Source organism: Phytophthora sojae (genome assembly GCF_000149755.1).
Source record: "Phytophthora sojae unplaced genomic scaffold PHYSOscaffold_13, whole genome shotgun sequence".
Classification (NCBI taxonomy): domain Eukaryota; phylum Oomycota; class Peronosporomycetes; order Peronosporales; family Peronosporaceae; genus Phytophthora; species Phytophthora sojae.
The window spans coordinates 767,178-784,054 of record NW_009258127.1 but is presented as its reverse complement, the minus strand read 5'-3'; the positions used below and the strand labels follow the sequence as shown (position 1 = coordinate 784,054).

General features: G+C 56.3%; 8 protein-coding genes across 8 annotated transcripts; 7 read left to right on the top strand and 1 right to left on the bottom strand.

Annotated features, from left to right (window-relative positions):
• Window positions 1-656: 656 nt before the first annotated feature.
• On the top strand, window positions 657-1,629 carry PHYSODRAFT_319554 (hypothetical protein; the record flags this gene model as incomplete). The annotated part of the gene is made up of 3 exons (XM_009539333.1): window positions 657-1,075; window positions 1,163-1,377; window positions 1,400-1,629. The coding sequence occupies 3 exons, from the start codon at window positions 657-659 to the stop codon at window positions 1,627-1,629; spliced, it is 864 nt and encodes a 287-aa protein (XP_009537628.1).
• Window positions 1,630-2,368: 739 nt separating this feature from the next.
• PHYSODRAFT_341039 (hypothetical protein) lies at window positions 2,369-3,109 on the top strand (the record flags this gene model as incomplete). Its single annotated transcript, XM_009539332.1, has 1 exon — window positions 2,369-3,109. One exon carries the CDS (start codon window positions 2,369-2,371, stop codon window positions 3,107-3,109), a length of 741 nt encoding a protein of 246 aa, XP_009537627.1.
• Window positions 3,110-3,231: 122 nt separating this feature from the next.
• On the bottom strand, window positions 3,232-3,957 carry PHYSODRAFT_341038 (hypothetical protein; the record flags this gene model as incomplete). Its single annotated transcript, XM_009539331.1, has 1 exon — window positions 3,232-3,957. One exon carries the CDS (start codon window positions 3,955-3,957, stop codon window positions 3,232-3,234), a length of 726 nt encoding a protein of 241 aa, XP_009537626.1.
• Window positions 3,958-4,606: 649 nt separating this feature from the next.
• PHYSODRAFT_565762 (hypothetical protein) lies at window positions 4,607-6,758 on the top strand. Its single transcript, XM_009539330.1, has one exon. The coding sequence runs from the start codon at window positions 4,613-4,615 to the stop codon at window positions 6,704-6,706; it is 2,094 nt and encodes a 697-aa protein (XP_009537625.1). The 5' UTR covers window positions 4,607-4,612; the 3' UTR covers window positions 6,707-6,758.
• An 833-nt stretch (window positions 6,759-7,591) lies between these two features.
• Window positions 7,592-8,386, top strand: PHYSODRAFT_306978 (hypothetical protein; the record flags this gene model as incomplete). The annotated part of the gene is made up of 1 exon (XM_009539329.1): window positions 7,592-8,386. The coding sequence occupies one exon, from the start codon at window positions 7,592-7,594 to the stop codon at window positions 8,384-8,386; it is 795 nt and encodes a 264-aa protein (XP_009537624.1).
• Window positions 8,387-9,520: 1,134 nt separating this feature from the next.
• On the top strand, window positions 9,521-10,402 carry PHYSODRAFT_439641 (hypothetical protein; the record flags this gene model as incomplete). Its single annotated transcript, XM_009539328.1, has 3 exons — window positions 9,521-9,789; window positions 9,847-9,942; window positions 10,030-10,402. Coding segments are annotated over 3 exons (738 nt in total), but the record flags the coding sequence as incomplete, so codon positions are not given.
• Window positions 10,403-12,602: 2,200 nt separating this feature from the next.
• On the top strand, window positions 12,603-13,394 carry PHYSODRAFT_530178 (hypothetical protein; the record flags this gene model as incomplete). Its single annotated transcript, XM_009539327.1, is given in 3 exon segments — window positions 12,603-12,965; window positions 12,977-13,133; window positions 13,192-13,394. The coding sequence occupies 3 exon segments, from the start codon at window positions 12,603-12,605 to the stop codon at window positions 13,392-13,394; spliced, it is 723 nt and encodes a 240-aa protein (XP_009537622.1).
• Window positions 13,395-15,159: 1,765 nt separating this feature from the next.
• PHYSODRAFT_530077 (hypothetical protein) lies at window positions 15,160-16,233 on the top strand (the record flags this gene model as incomplete). The annotated part of the gene is made up of 1 exon (XM_009539326.1): window positions 15,160-16,233. The coding sequence occupies one exon, from the start codon at window positions 15,160-15,162 to the stop codon at window positions 16,231-16,233; it is 1,074 nt and encodes a 357-aa protein (XP_009537621.1).
• Window positions 16,234-16,877: the final 644 nt, after the last annotated feature.

Here is a 16,877-nt window from a genome sequence, read left to right as displayed (position 1 = left end):
GCTTCGTTCTTCTCATGCTGCTGTTTTCTTCGTATGCCAGTCAACAAAACGAACAAACCACTAGCCCCGTCGCGTTAAACTTCGCTTGTAGCTCGCAGTGCCCCAGCAACGACGGCAACACTCGCGACACTAGCGCGGAAATCGGCTGCCCGCCTCACAATGCTTTCGAGAACGCCGCAGACCCAGCTGCGGGGGTGCTCTTGCTGGACGCTCGACAGCAGATGCCGCGAGCACGTTGAGCGGGTTGCACATGAACGACTACGGTATCGAACCCTCTTTGATCAAGCTTCGAGCGTCCATGAGCTGCAATGAACGCATGTGCGCCCGTCCATTCTCTGATGTTCCTTGACACTCACCGTTCATGGTCCTCGTGACGACTGCGGTGCAAACAGGTAACCAAATGATCGTGCAGATGGATACGAGCAACGGGGCGAGATGTCAGACCGCTGGCTCGGGTATCAACGAGTCTCTGTAGCAAGGGGCAGATGATGAGTGCCTCGAAGACCCGTTCGTTCCCGTAGATTGATCGATCGACCGATCAGAGCGGTCATTCGAGCAGCTCATTCTCCAATTTGCCTCGGGCGTCGCAGCACAGCTCGACGCACTAGACTTCACTACACACCAGCACATCCGCATCGACAACAGCACCAGCAGCGATGCTATCCTGGAAGACCCTCTCTCTGCTTGTTGCGGCCGCTGTGGCCATGAACGGCGTCGCTGCCATCGAGCAGGGCTACGGCGGCGGCGTGAACCTGCCGGCGTCCACCACCGCAACTCCCTCGGACGAGTCCCCCGTGCAGTCGACGCCCACCGGTTCGTCGGTGGACGCCTCGTCGGCCGTCGACCAGAGCAGCACCGACACGTCGTACCCGAGCAAGACCGACACGGCTCTGCCCAGCGGCAGCGGCAGTGGCAGCAACCCGTCCACTGGTAGCGCCGTGGCAGGCTCGTCGGCCATCGACCAGGGCAGCGACGCCAGCACTCCCAGCCAAACCGACATCACCGCCAGCAGTGCCGGAAGTGCCGTGGAAGGCTCATCGGCCATCGACCAAGGCAGCAACGCGACGCCCGACACGTCCTCGACTGCAAGCGGTTCCGGTGGCTTCGACGCTTCTGTCGGCAGCCAGGAGCAGCAGGGCTCAAGCGGCTTGGACCTGAGCAGCGCGTCGACTTCGGCGTCGGGCTCGGCTCCGTGTGACGACTCGTTCTCGCTTGCCGGCAGCTCCGCGACCGGCAGCGACGTGGCCGGCTCGTCGGCTCTGGACGAGAGCAGTGCTTCAGGCTCGGAGCCGTGCGAGGGATCTCTGTCGCTTGCGGGCAGCTCCGACTCGAGCGCGAGCCAGCCGACGCAGGGCTCCGCCACCCAGGACCAGGGCAGTGACGCGACTACTCCTACCAGCGAGGCCGGCAGCGAGGCAACCACGCCAACGCAGGGCTCTACCGGGCAGCGATGCCGCTACCCCAAGCACGAACGAGACCGGCAGCGAGGCTTCTACGCCGACGAGCGAGGCCGGGAGTGACGCCACGAGCCCGACTCAGACGGGTGCGTCGGCCGCCACGGAGAGCAGCGGATCGGCGACGTTCCCGAGCACGGGCACGAGCTGCAAGCGCCGTCTGCGCCGTCACTAGATGGCTGAATGGGCGTATGCAGTGTAGTGAATCGACACGGAATGGTGCCGGACGTAGAGTATTTGATCAGTGCGTAGTTTGTAAAGTTTCGTCCCTAGAATCTGGTAATCCAATTCATTGAAAAGTATCTCTTGGTCAATCGCTGGTATCGAGCAATCTAACAGATACCCCATTCCTAGCATCTTGGCAGACTGAAATTTCTGCACGGAGCCCAGCGAGTGCCTTGACTTCGGCTGTGGTTTCACGTGTACTTTGGACCGCCCAGGGGGCAGTTTTACGGGCAGGTATTCGAGCAGATGCCTCGCCGGATCTAGCAATTCCAGCGGAAGTGTGGCAGCATACGGCCAGCGTGTATGCTCGTTACCACACAAGGCGCGCCCCCTGTTCCCCAGTCGACATCCGGTTGATGCCATTTGGTTCGAACAGCGAACGTTGTGCCAAGCAGTTTTGAGCTCAGAGACTCTAAACTGATATTAACACCTTCACCCTTGGCTTACCAGCATGTCATTTGCTCTCTACCATGCTGTGCCTTTGGAGCAGAGTGTCTCCGCAACCGCACCGTATCCTCTCTAGGGGAGGCGTGGCCAACAATCCCCCTTATCTACCGATAGGTCATTATCCAATTTGCCCCGGCAAGAGCGCACTCGATCCACCAGCCAGCTCCCTCTCCATCGCATCTACATCGACCATAATGTTCTCGTGGAAAGCCCTCTCGCTGGTTGTCGCTGTGGCTGTGGCCATGAACGGCGTGACGGGACTCGAGCAGGGCAACCCTGCCGATCTCACCCCGACAGTCTCGGGTGGAAAGTCTTCGACGCCGGCACCGACCACGTCCAGCGGCGACGATTACTCGGATGACAGCACAGGCTCTTCGGTTGCCGGTTCCTCGGCTACTGACCAGACCGGTTCGGCTGCGACGCCGGCACCGACCACGTCCAGCGGTGACGATTACTCGGACGAGAGTACCGGATCCTCCGTCGCAGGATCCTCCGCCATTGATGAAGGCAGCGACTCGACACAGCAGTCGCCGACACCGGCACCGACATCGTTGAGCGGGGACGACGCTAGCACTGGATCTTCCGTTGCTGGATCCTCGGACATTGATGAGGGCAGCGACTCAACCGGACAGTCTTCGACCCCGGCACCGACTACGACTAGCAGTGACAGTGGATCGGTGGAAGACGCTCCGACACCGGCACCCACGTCTGGTGATGGCTCGTACAACCCCAAGAACCCACCTACTCTGCCCATCCGATCTGGCAGCCATCCGACGGGCCTCGACTTGGATGGCGCCTCGAAGGATAAGGGCGGCGACTATGGATCAAGTGACTCTGGTAGCACCCTGGACTCCCCCAACCAGTCCGACAGTCCCGAACAGTCTGACAGCCCTGTCCAGGACGCCGGCAGCAAGGTGGCAGGGACATCGGCTTCGGAGCCGAGTGGTGCCAAGGGCTGCAAGCGTCGTATGCGTCGTAACTAGAGTGTTGAGTGTAGAGCGCGTTTGTCTAGGCTGCCTCGAAGATCCGGAAAAACAGATTCCCGTCGCCTGCGTCGCCGAGTAATCAATCAAACGCGCCGAGGAATGCAGAGAGGTCGCCAGCTTCACTGGCGAAGGCGACGAGTGCGAACCTTGCATCCTCCGGTCGGCAGGGTGTGGCTGCCTTCGCCTCCCGTTGACGCTTCGCCCGCGGTGCTGTCATCGCTCGAGGAGGAATCCCTGTTGCTGCCATCGACGCTGGAAGGCAGCGACACCCCACCCTTGCCGGGGGGACCGGCAGCGCTGTTACTGCCAGTGTCGCTCGGTGAAGGCCGGAAGTCAACGCTGCCACTTCCACTTGGAAGCGGTGGGAAGTCGGTGATCCCGCTGCCACTTGGTGGAGTTGGGAAGTCAACGCTGCCGCTCCCGAACGGCGGGTGTGGGAAGTTGCTGCTGCTGCCGCTGGCCATCGGCGGGAGATCGCAGCTGCCGTCACCGCTCGAGTGTGGAGGGTGAACGCTGCCCGCTTGGCTGTCACTGCCCTCATCGATTGCCGACGAGCCGTCTACTTTGCTTCCCGTGTCGGAATCGCTTTCAGCAGCGCTGAAGCTGTCGTCGTCACCACCGGTCGATCCGGAGTACCCCTCACTCTCGCTTGCTTCGTCGGTAGAGCTCTCGGTCGAGGTCGGCGCAGCAGCCGTCACGCTTGGGGTCAACGTCGAGTCATTGGATGAGTCAGTCGAGGGCGCGGTGGTCCAAACGCCGCCTCCGTAGCCTTGCTCAACGCCCACGACGCCGTTCATAGCGACGGCAGTCGCGAGGAGCATCGATAGAGCCTTCCACGATAGCATTGGTGCTGGTGTACGATGTCCGGATATTGTGGTTGGTAGGTGACCGAGAAAATTGGAGAATAAACTGTTAGCGCCGACTTTCAGGGAACTTGTGCCGACAAGAAGGAGCTTTACATCACCACCTCACTCCACGCTGCCATGGTCACAGCCATGAAGTTGGGTTCAATAGCTGCTACTTGTTCCGCTTCAACTTCCTGCGCCGTAGCTCAGGGTGAAAATGACATCGCGCAATAATACTGATGGTTTTCATTCCCCACGTGTGTTTCAAGCATCTACTGTACATGCTTGGTCGTTCTGGCTGGCGTTGACGGGCATGCAGACACAGACTAAAGTTAAAGCGCCTGAACAACTTCACCAAACGCTGGTTTCAACCGATCTGATCCACCCACGCGCACCGAAACGATTCGTTGCAAACGAAGACCGAACCATTCTAAGCACCTTACCTTCAATCGAGGCACGAAGGCTCACACGTCCAACGTGGCGTGTGGCTCACCGGATCAAGCCATATTTATTAAGATTTTCGCGCGTTCTTCATCATTTAGCTCTACTCCCTTCAACACCACTTTGTATACGAGTACCTATTAATAACAAAAACCTAAATCTACTGAAGTCGAGTGGTCGCGACTGCCCGCACTTCCACCCCTAGCCATTGATTATGCACTGGAAGCTGCAGGCGCTGCTGGATGCGCTCTTGCTGCTGCTTCTCCTAGCCTTAGACGCCCGCGATCTGTGGTACAAGACGCGATGGCTCGGGCCGAGCGACGCCTACGCGTTCACCACCAAGAACTCGGTGCGGCTTCTGGATCTGTCAGCAACCTCCGAAGAGAAGACGATGAACGAGAGCTCGACTGGCTGGCGCGCTTTCCACGCCACTTGCAGCGAGTTGCGTGCTCTGAGTGGCAATCGCTGGACCGGGGGACGAGGACATTCCCACTTCCTCCACGTGCTCGCAACCAACTGCTCGGCGCCTGACGGTCTCACTGAAGACATGGAGCCTCAGTTCCCTACGATGATTCTCACCAGTGATATGCGAGCGGATGCGATGGCGTGGGCGGCCTGCAAGCTGCTGTACATGTCGCGACGACCGCCGCTGTGCCAAGACGCCATGATCACGCAGTTCTTGCACAAGTATCGGCTCGGATCACCGCACGTGACTAGTGCCGTGATGGCGCCTCCAATGTCGGCAGCTGAGCGTGAACTGAAGGCTCTGCTGGACGTAATCGGCAAGAGCATGCCTCTGAGCTCCGTAGTGTGCGTCGGAGGCGTTGAGCTTCCGAGTAGCGACCAAGAACCAGACCGTCAAGGAGATTTGAGACGCATCTTTGGCTGTGCAAGCCCCGATTTACCCGGCAGAAGTGCAGCCTTCGTCGGACAGTTCGCAACGGGCTTCGCGGCGCTGCAAACGGACAAGGCTCGGCTCACAGCGGACGACGTGGACATCCTGGGGATGCACTTCATCTTCCGTCAAAATGCGGTCCGGAGCTACACTTACTATTCGTCCCTCTCGGCAGCTTCCGGTCGGGAAGGCCAGACATCGTTTCAAGGCCGGGTGGAGGTGCGCACAGCACTCAACTTGAGCTGCTCTGGGTTCCTGTACAATGTCATGATTTTGATAGATCTGGTGCTGTTGGTGATGCACGCGTGGAGCGCTGCTGAGCTACTGGAACGTCTTGTTCTTCCCCCACTGCTGCGGACACCGACCAAGCAGGAGATGAGGGATCTCATCGAGGGCGAAGGACGCGGGACGTTATTCACCTGCTCTTTGGTACACAGCTCGCCGGTTGCGCTGCTTACCATTCTGTCCGCTTTGCTGTCGTGGCTGCTGCTACTACCACACACCGCAGTGTGGGCGCTTAGTGGTGACGAAGCTTCCGTCTCAGTTGCTGCGTTGAATACCCTACTATCTGCAGTGCGCGTGTGGGTACTGCTACTGCTGCTCGTGCACAGTCTTTGGGGCGTGTTTGTTCTCATTGACGAAGGACGCGCATACATGCTGGCATCGCGCACATTTGTGTCGAGCAACGAGCTTGTGGCGGCTGTGGTTCTTGCAGGCTGTATCCTGCGCAGTCGTTTGATGTCCATTCTGCCTACGAAACACGACATGGAGCACCAGCGGATTGTCGATGGAGCCGCGTTTCCGGGTAGAATGGCAATCAGCAACGCTTTCGAAGACAGGATATACTTGCTTCCGGCTCGCTCACGGAACCCCGTGCTGTGGATGATCTACGAGCCGTTGGTGGAGTTGCTGCTGGTCTCGTTGCTGATCGTTGGGATTGGCATGACGGCTCGCTACTTGTTCCACGATTACCGTCGTCGCCGGGTTACTAAAGCTGTGGCTGCTGTTGTCGAGGTTCAGGAAGTTCACCCACGGCCGTCGAATAGAAGACCTTCGATCGCTGGGTTCTCGTCTGCTCAGGCGGCAATGGCTGGGTACAAGAGACTCCCACTGGAAGAGCTGCTGGACATTCCTATTCGATCGAAACACATTGTTCGTAGCGGTGGCATTGGCATCGGCAGTCTGGAGAAAACTGTGGGGGACGAGCAGTTCCTCTGGCCAGTGCAGTACCTCTCGCACGGCGTGTTGCTCGAAAACGACCGCTTTCTGAGCGCGCGCCGCGGCTTCTATCGCGTGCTGCCCGAGAAAAAATCCATGGACACGGGCTTCGGTCGCCACAGCCACGAAGCGGCTGCCAAAGAGAGCAACGGGTCGCCCAAGCGCCGAAGATACACGTCGAACATGTTGTACTGATGGGCGTGTTGCTCAATTCTTCGACGCGAAAAATAAACCCTCCTCTACATCGATCGAAGTGCCGCCTCCATCGTTCCTTGAACAGACAAGCAGGCAGGTTCGTCGTGCTGTTCGGCAGGTCAAAGGAAGAACTCGAAGCTGGACTGGTCGAATTGCGAGCGGCGTGCAACGCCCGCATCCGGATATAGTGCTGAACTTCTGAGACTGTCCGGATAATTCGGATCGGAACTTTCTTTGACTGGCTGTCAGAGAGCGAAGGCGCCCCGAAACCAGCTGCTGAACTTCAAGCGATCATTTCGCCAGTAGTGCCCGCTCGACGCGCGTGGCAGGGTTTGCGCGCGCTCGAGTGAGCCACACGCACCGGCGGCCGACTCCGACACCATCCACAACTCGCTGGCGCTGTCTTTTAGTCCATGGCGCGGCACCAGATGCCAGTTGCTCCGGACGCACGTCTCGTTTCGTTTCGGTGCGCGTGGATGGACTACGTCGACTAGAAACAGGTGAGCCGCATATCCACACATACGTACGGCTTACGCTTTTGGCTTCCGGGCCGGGTCGACGAGCGCTAAGTCGCTTGGCGGTGGGCTAAACATGGAGCCACGTGGGGATGTGGAATGTTCGGTCTTGTGGCGAACATCCTCCTCACCCTGGAGTCGGGCCTGGTGCAGCCAAGAACGCGAGCGACATGTTCCTTCGCCGATCGATGGTGTCGAACGCTTCGCTACATGTAGCTCTGTGGGTTCGCTACGGTCTCTTAGTCCCGATGTGATACTGGACTTTTGAGCGCTGCTTGTCGGGTATCCTAGCTCATTCCCCAACTTACTAAGTCAGTTGCAGCGCAACACTCCCAACCACTGCACTCTTCAGTTCCTCCCTACAACGACGATGCTGTCCTGGAAAACGTTCTCGCTGGTCGTCGCGGCCGTCATCGCCATGAACGGAGTCGTGGGTCTGGAGCAGGGCTACGGAGGCGGCATCCAGACCACCGCGCCGTCAACCGATTCGTCCAGTGACTCGCCCATCCAGTCGCCGAGTCAGACGACAGCTACGGCCGTTGTGACCACCGCCCCGCCCACGTCAACGGGAGGCTCCACGGCCGAGCAGAGCGGCAGTGAGGACTACTCGCAGTCGACCGACAGCACCACTGGAAGCGAAGTGGAAGGCTCGTCGAGCACCATCGAGGACAGCGACTCTGACACTGGAAGCCAAGTGGAGAGCTCGTCGACGAGTGATGAAGGGAGCGACGGCTACCCCGGCGAGACTCCGAGCCCGGACAGCAGCTACGGCAACAGCTTGAGCTGGGACGGCTCGTCCATTACGGGAGGCAGCGAGTCCTTCTCGGGTGGCAAGGTGGCCAGCGGTGACGGCAGCATCGTCTACGTCGACGCGCCGTCGGATACGGGCGACAGCAGCGAAGGTGGATACCCGAGCAAGGGCGGGTACCACCCGCCCAGCGGTAGCGGCAGTGTCGATGTTCCTCCTCCGAGTGACGTCGGTAGCGGCGGCAGTGCTGGAACTCCTCCCGGCAAGGGAGGCGTCTACCCTCCTTCAAGCGGCCCCGGCAGCGACAGGGACGCCTCCACGGACGATGACAGCGTCGCGGGTGAAGCTTCGATGGCTGGCGACGATGACCAGATCCCTCCCAAGGGTGGGTGCCAAGTTCGTCGTCTCCGTCACTAAGAAGACCGAGGACCAGCACCCTGTGCATTCATTCATCGTACGTTCGACGTGAGTTTCGCTTTCACGAGCATGTTTAGAGCAGAGGAGGTTATCCGACAGCTAGGACCCTCATTATACGAAGGTGGTCTAGGGCTCAGATAACGTTGAATATCCTTGCAATTTGTTCTTACGTTGTTCACCTCAGGCTTGTACCAAGTTGTACCAAGATGTTGCGGGCGACTGGACGAATTCTTTTGACACGAAGATATCGCGAACGTTGGACATGCAAGGCTCTCGCTGCATTGACAAACGCACCGCAATGATAAACGCAAAACTCGGTGAGAGTAGTTCGTTCTTCTCAGGCTACTGGTCTGACCAATATGCTTTTGTATCAATGCGTTAACGGAGCAACTAGGTGCATATACCTTTGGCACGGCGACACCATGGACGTTGGGCAAAAGCTCCTCGAAGCATAAAATGCGGCTAGAGGCTCCATTGAGCTTCGTTCTTCTCGCGCTGCTGTTTTCTTCGTATGCCAGCCAACAAAACGAACAAACCACTAGCCCCGTCGCGTTAAACTTCGCCTGTAGTTCATTGTGCCACAGCAACGACGGCAACACTCGCGACACTAGCGCGGAAATCGGCTGCCCGCCTCACAATGCTTTCGAGAACGCCGCAGACCCAGCTGCGGGGGTGCTCTTGCTGGACGCTCGACAGCAGATGCCGCGAGCACGTTGAGCGGGTTGCACATGAACGACTACGGTATCGAACCCTCTTTGATCAAGCTTCGAGCGTCCATGAGCTGCAATGAACGCATGTGCGCCCGTCCATTCTCTGATGTTCCTTGACACTCACCGTTCATGGTCCTCGTGACGACTGCGGTGCAAACAGGTAACCAAATGATCGTGCAGATGGATACGAGCAACGGGGCGAGATGTCAGACCGCTGGCTCGGGTATCAACGAGTCTCTGTAGCAAGGGGCAGATGATGAGTGCCTCGAAGACCCGTTCGTTCCCGTAGATTGATCGATCGATCGATCAGAGCGGTCATTTGAGCAGCTCATTCTCCAATTTGCCTCGGGCGTCGCAGCACAGCTCGACGCACTAGACTTCACTACACACCAGCACATCCGCATCGACAACAGCACCAGCAGCGATGCTATCCTGGAAGACCCTCTCTCTGCTTGTTGCGGCCGCTGTGGCCATGAGCGGCGTCGCTGCCATCGAGCAGGGCTACGGCGGCGGCGTGAACCTGCCGGCGTCCACCACCGCAACTCCCTCGTCGGACGAGTCCCCCGTGCAGTCGACGACCACCGGTTCGTCGGTGGACGCCTCGTCGGCCGTCGACCAGAGCAGCACCGACACGTCGTACCCGAGCAAGACCGACACGGCTCTGCCCAGCGGCAGCGGCAGTGGCAGCAACCCGTCCACTGGTAGCGCCGTGGCAGGCTCGTCGGCCATCGACCAGGGCAGCGACGCCAGCACTCCCAGCCAAACCGACATCACCGCCAGCAGTGCCGGAAGTGCCGTGGAAGGCTCATCGGCCATCGACCAAGGCAGCAACGCGACGCCCGACACGTCCTCGACTGCAAGCGGTTCCGGTGGCTTCGACGCTTCTGTCGGCAGCCAGGAGCAGCAGGGCTCAAGCGGCTTGGACCTGAGCAGCGCGTCGACTTCGGCGTCGGGCTCGGCTCCGTGTGACGACTCGTTCTCGCTTGCCGGCAGCTCCGCGACCGGCAGCGACGTGGCCGGCTCGTCGGCTCTGGACGAGAGCAGTGCTTCAGGCTCGGAGCCGTGCGAGGGATCTCTGTCGCTTGCGGGCAGCTCCGACTCGAGCGCGAGCCAGCCGACGCAGGGCTCCGCCACCCAGGACCAGGGCAGTGACGCGACTACTCCTACCAGCGAGGCCGGCAGCGAGGCAACCACGCCAACGCAAGGCTCTACCACACAGGACGCGGGCAGCGATGCCGCTACCCCAAGCACGAACGAGACCGGCAGCGAGGCTTCTACGCCGACGAGCGAGGCCGGGAGTGACGCCACGAGCCCGACTCAGACGGGTGCGTCGGCCGCCACGGAGAGCAGCGGATCGGCGACGTTCCCGAGCACGGGCACGAGCTGCAAGCGTCGTCTACGCCGTTACTAGATGGCCGCGTAGTGATTCACTACGCGGCCGAGCCATCTCCTGCCGATTCACTAGTCGTGAATCGGCTGGAGATGGCTCGACGTAGAGTATTTGATGAGCGCGTAGTTTGTAAAGTTTTGTCCTAAAGTCTAGTAATCCAATCCATTGTAGTCATCAAGAGTGCGATACATGTACGGTGTCGTTAACTGCCAGCGTATGAGCCCAAGCGAGTTTCGCAGTCCTCTCTTACGGATACTCCAATGAACTTCGTTGTAAGGCTCAGCACCAAAAGCATTGTTTTGGTATCCAAAGCTATGTATAGATTTCCAAGACGTCACTCGTGGTTGTAGTGCTGCCCGTTACTTTATTTCCCTAAGAATGTTTATTCGCCGAAATTAGTTGCCAAAGTTCGTTGTTTTTTTCAGTTTGATTTGCTCCAGGTGGCCGAAAAAAGGGAGGCGATTGAAAATAATCTCAATCGAAGCATAATGTCCGCTCGTCGATCTTGATCACATGCCTCGCTCCACAAAGCTATAAGTAGTACACGAGATAGAGGAGATTCTACTCTTTACATTCTCGTATTTACATAAGTTACATATGGGACTTCCTGTTAAAACGTAGACGGATTGGCTTATGATTTCCAGAATTGGTGTATTCCCACCCCTTGGAGGACGACACATTTGACTGAGGTCCACTATAGGGGCAGTTAGGATCGCATCCTTACGGGAAGGCGTAAGCGGCGGTAGCCGACGATAAGGCGCCACGATGATTGGCCAAAATCACTTTAAGAACTAACGCTTCGTGCGAAGATGGCTGATGGAAGCTCGCAGGACGCTGTCGCGGAGATGAAGGCAATACGCGACGCATGCATCTCCAAAGAGACGAGAAAAAAGTACACCAGCAATATCAACGGCATCAAGAAGTGGATCAGAGAAGTGTATGCGCTGACGCTGGAGGATCGCAATACAGCTAAATTCTTCGATGCCGATGATGATCTAAACCTCACAGAGTTCACTCCAGCTTGCTTCGAGCAATTTTTGGTGTACAAACGAAGTACAGCCAAATCGGCGACTCTAAGCGGCTATCGCAGCGCGATAAAGGATCTGTATCGATTGAAACGAGTAGCGCTGCCTGTAGAATACGGAGATGACATGAAGCAGTTTTTTTCTGGGTGCAAGTGAATCGAGGCCGAGCAAAACCAGTCTAGCTCTCCTAAACACTCGGGCAAGCAGCCGCTGACTTTTTCGTTGTACAAGGAGCTGTGTTGGTCTACAATTCACAATTTTAACCAATACGAGCGAACTCTCCAAGCGTCGGCGTCCAGGACTTACGTTTTCTCAAGTCAATTCAATGGCGGCTTTCAAGCCAAAATTGACGCAGCCGTTCAAAAAAAAACGGCAAGCTACTAGCCCAAGTTTTACAAAACAGTTATTATTCAGGTCTGGCGACAGGTATTGTCCAGGGATAATTTATCCCGTTTTTTATTACCGTCATTTCAGCTTTTGCCTCACAGCCACCAATTCGGGGGGGGGGGGGCAGCTCCAGCCACGTGGCATTCGACGTGCGGTGCCTGCTCGGCCCTGGAGACCCCAGCATCATGGCGCGCACCCCCAAGACGGCCCATATCAAGGCGCAGATGGCCGAGCGGGCGCGGCAGGAGGAGGAGGCACGCAGGAAGGTGACCAGCGCGCACCAGATCGCAGCGATCACAGGCGCTTCAGGATGCCCGCGACTCACGGGCCACGCAGTTCGGCCCTCATGCGACTGCAGAAGGTGACTCATCCACTGGCGATGAAGAGGAGAAAACGGCCGAAGAGGAAGAAGATGTCGCAGAAGAAGAGGAAGAAGAAGATGATGAAGAGGAAGAAGACGCCGAAGATGCAGATGAAGAGGAAGAAGATGCAGACGAAGAGGAAGACGGAGATGAAGAGGTTGAAGAAGATGAAGAAGAGGGCGCGCAGAAGAAGAAAAAGAAGAAAGGAGCTACCAAGGGCGGGCAGCGCCAATGGAAGAAGCACACCGTTTCCGACGTTGAAGACGAGGACCTGGTGCACGTTCTAGCGTTCAAGGCCCAGCATGATCGTGGCCCCTGCTTGATGTCAGCCTACAGGAGTACATGGATGCGACGCGACAGAAGATCGTCATCGCGGAGGTCATCAACGTGGCTCGCCGCAACGCAGACTTGCGTAAGCAGGTCCGCTTCCGAGGGCTTCCTGACACAGAAATTCCTCTCGTGCCCGACGAGTGGGAGCCCTATCAGCGGAAGTACATCTGCACACACGGCTGGAAGGAGCGTGAGAAATCGACGGGGAAGAGGACGTCGCACAAGCTCCGCCGCACTGAGTGTCCGTTCCAGATGCTTGCACAAGTCGTCCTTCGCCGAGATGGAAAGTTGGGCATCGTCATGAAGCGAGAAGTCTACAGCCACAACCACCCCATTTCCAACGACATCTACAGGTCTTACCCAGGTATTCGCCAGGTATTCGCCAGGTTCCTGCCGAGTCTCCGCTCATGCCCGGAATCGAGCTCCTGGTCGACGCCCAAGCCAGCACTTCCAGCGTGTACAAGTACATCAGGGAGATCTCGAACCACCGCGTCTCGATGGACGACGTGCGAAGCATGATCAGGCGAATGAAGACGCAAGGCAGTTATGCTGCTGTTCTATATTATATGTGTGCTGATGCTTATACTACTTATGACTGCAGGCGTGGAACTGTCCGATGACGACGCGGTTGCGGAGATGATCCTGAACTTCAATGGAGACTCGCCCGCTAATGTAGCTTCCGTTCACGAAAGCCAACGAGGAGATACTGGTGTTATCTCGTTTACCAGTGGACACATGCGCGCGATGGTAGACAACTTTCCCGAGGTTCTGCAGATGGACTGCACGCATCAGACAAATCAGTGAGTCCCCCAACTTTGTTATGCATATCATCCAGGTTTACACCAGGTATTAACCATGTTTTCATATCAATTGTGGATAGATACAACTACCAGCTTTTCACGATTGTAGCTATGGATCAATATGGCCAAGGGTAACCGGTGCAGTACTCCCTCATTGAAACGAATGGCGATTGGCACATGTCAAAGTGCCTCGACCACTTCAAGCGTGCAAATGAGCACTGGCGGTTCGTGCGGATAGTCATCGTCGACAAGGACATGCGCGAGATCGATGTGATTCGCAAGAAATTTCCGGAGGCACGGATTCTTCTCTGCCACTTTCATGTCATCAAGTGGCTTCATGAAACCATCAAGAAATCGCAGACCTATGGAGCCTACGAAGCAGAAGTTTTGACGCAGATGAAGCACACCATCACGAACATGACATACTCCAGAACTGAGGAAGCCTATGTGCGGCATCGGGATGAGTTCAAGAGTCTGGCCTCGCGGAATGGTCGTGTGGAGCTATGGGAGTATTTCGACAAGAACTGGAATGCGTGCCGAGAGATGTGGGTGATGGCTTACCGTGTCGATTTGCCACACTTCGGCAATCACACGAATAATCGTGTCGAGAGCCTATTCGGTAAGCTGAAGCGAAAGCTGAAAGACCATCTAACTATGCGCGCTAGTCTGGAGGTGCTTCTGGAATATCAGTGCCGCAAAGAAGAAGCCTATCGGTCCAAGGTCGGGATGCCGGGTACCCTGAGAGACGCCTCGTACCCTGAGGAGTTGAACGTCGCTCTGGGCATGACCACGAGGTGGGTAGCAGCTGCTCTGAAGACACAATTTGACATTGCTACGAACCCCGGGGTTGTCGATACCTACGCTTTCAAGGACAATGGCGCTACGATCACCGTACAAAGCGAGGAGAACGAGTATCTCCTCGAGAAGGAAGGCTGGGTGTGCGACTGCGAGTTTTCGCAGACTATGAAGCTTCCGTGCATACATGCAATGGTCTACAGAAAAGTGTGTGGAAGCCCCTTCATCATCCCATTCTCTTCCATTTCGCCCAGGTATGTCTAGTTTTTCTATGAGTATTGACCAGGTGTTATCCAGGTATCTCGTTTTACCCATGTATTGACCAAGTTTTAACCATGTTTTGTTATCGATGTGCATGAATAGGTGGTTTGAACAGAATCGCATCTCGCAACAGGACTTGATGGAGGTGGAAAATCCGTTCGTTGCTAAGCTCTACAAAGGGCATCCAGCTGCGAGCGCTGGTAGTTTGAGTGAAGCCGAGAAGTATCGGCGTTCGCAGCAGGCGTTTGGTCGAATCAGCAGCGAGCTTGTCCGATGCGATGACACTGTGTTCGAGTCTGCGATGAAGCAGATTGATAAGTGGTGATACGACTTTCGTCAAGGGAAGTTTCCGCTGGTGCAAGCTGATGCAGACTTCGTCGACGATTCGGGCCCCGATCGGGTTGGCGCTAGTGGTGGCGGGGGCAACAGTATTAGCAGTGATAGTCACGGAGGCGGTGGAGGTAGCCCAGGAACGGGGGTACGAATGCTCGTCCTAGTGCTTCTGGTAGAGAGGATGCAGCTCACGGAAAAGGACCAGATGATGACGAAGACGAACCCCCGACACAAGTGACAGCCTCCGCCCAGGAATCGGTGCAGCCAGGCAAAGGCTCAAAGGTTCGACTGCAAACAAGAGGCGTGTCGGTCGACCACGGTTGAATCGTGCTCAGATGAGAGAGAAGGCAGCATTGGCGCTGAAAGAATACAACAATGGAATGAAACTCAGAGCTCTACTACGAGATAAGGACGTGACGGAAGTGGCAGCAACGCTGGAATTGATTAAGCCAGGTGTCCGCGAGCTCAGCTCGTATTTGACTACGCATGAAACAAAGAAGAAAGGTGACGGAAAATCAATCCAGTGGATGTCGGACACGGAATATATTTGGGAGGTTGTGCGCTTCCGACTACCGGAGTCCGTCGTTGAAGACGCTCTAGCTAAACTGAGAGGTGGTTTGGCAAAAGGGGAGGAGAGTGAGCTGGACAGTGATGGAGGGGTGACACGCGAAACGGAAGGTTACGTGGCCGCCATTGAGAGAGTTGGCAGATTTACCCGGGTGCAGTTAGAAGCGATGCAGTCGCTGTGGAATTGGCAGGCTACATGCCGGAATGCGGTACTGTGTCGCACATGGCTAAGCCAAGACGTGAAAGGTATCGTAGCGGACCCCGCCCCCCCTGGGCTGTTTCTTGGCAAAGTACTCGAGTGCTGGCCATACACACCGCTACATGGCTTTGGCTTCGACCTGACCTACGCAGACCTTTTCTGCTTCAGACACTCCGCTTGGCTGAACGACAACGCCTTGCGGGCGTTTACCGTGTTTCTGTCTACTTACAAGAACAATGTGACGGTGATGGTTCCCCCTCTTAAGAAGGGTAAGATGGGGAATCACATACTCGCACCAACGTCGCTGGACGAGGTTGCTTGTGGTATTGAGGCGCATGCTTTTGTATTTATGCCGGTCAATTTCGGTGGAGTTCATTGGGGATGCATCGTAGTGGACCGTGAAGCGCGGCTAGTGAAGACGTATGACAGCATGGGTGGGAAGAGAAACAAGAAACGGCTTAAGAAGATGGCAAGCGAGCTCCTTGCAGGCCCCCTTGAGGATGAAGCGTACAGCGACGTCGAAGTGACGGAGCCGAAGCAGACAGATAGCGATAGCTGCGGGGTGTTTGCGTGCCGTCTATTGTGGACGTGCGTTGACAGCGAAGTGCCAAGTGATGTGTCTCCCAGTGGCGTCACCAAGCTGCGTTGGGCAATGCTGCACAAGATCACCACGATGAAGCGTAGCTAGACAGTGAGCAGCAGCGAGAAGTGCATCTTATGGATAATACATGGACAACTTTTGTTTACAACCTGTTAGAAACCTGTACGAGTAGATGGGTACACAATGATTGTTTTGAAGCCATTATCATGTCGTGTGGTTCCGATCGATACCAATCGACGCCACTTCGACTTTTTTCCGAGTAGTGCACACATGAGTTTTCCAGGTTTTCATACCTGCAAACTACCTGGACACTGAAACAAGAAATGAATGGCTAGAATGCATCCGACGCAGCCTGTAGGCCGTCATTTTCACTTTTCCTCAAGTACTACACACATGAGTTTTCCAGGTTTTTAACCTGGACATTAACTGTTCTGGTAATTTAACCATCCTTGTTTAAATTACTTTCATCTGATAACGCTCATAATTCATATACCTGGATATAACCTGGCAATACCTGCAGAATCAGAAATCTGAGTATTTTTCTAACCTGGGAAATCTGGGCGCGTAGGCTGTCCAAAAAAAAACTTATATTAAAATTAGGTGGCCGAAAACCGGCCCATTACCCTAGCAGCTAACTGCTTTCCTAGCATTTCGTCTGTCACGACAGTTGGCACACTGGCATTGCATACCAGGAACTCTACAAGCACCAAAGATTCGTTGGCGTTGGCTTT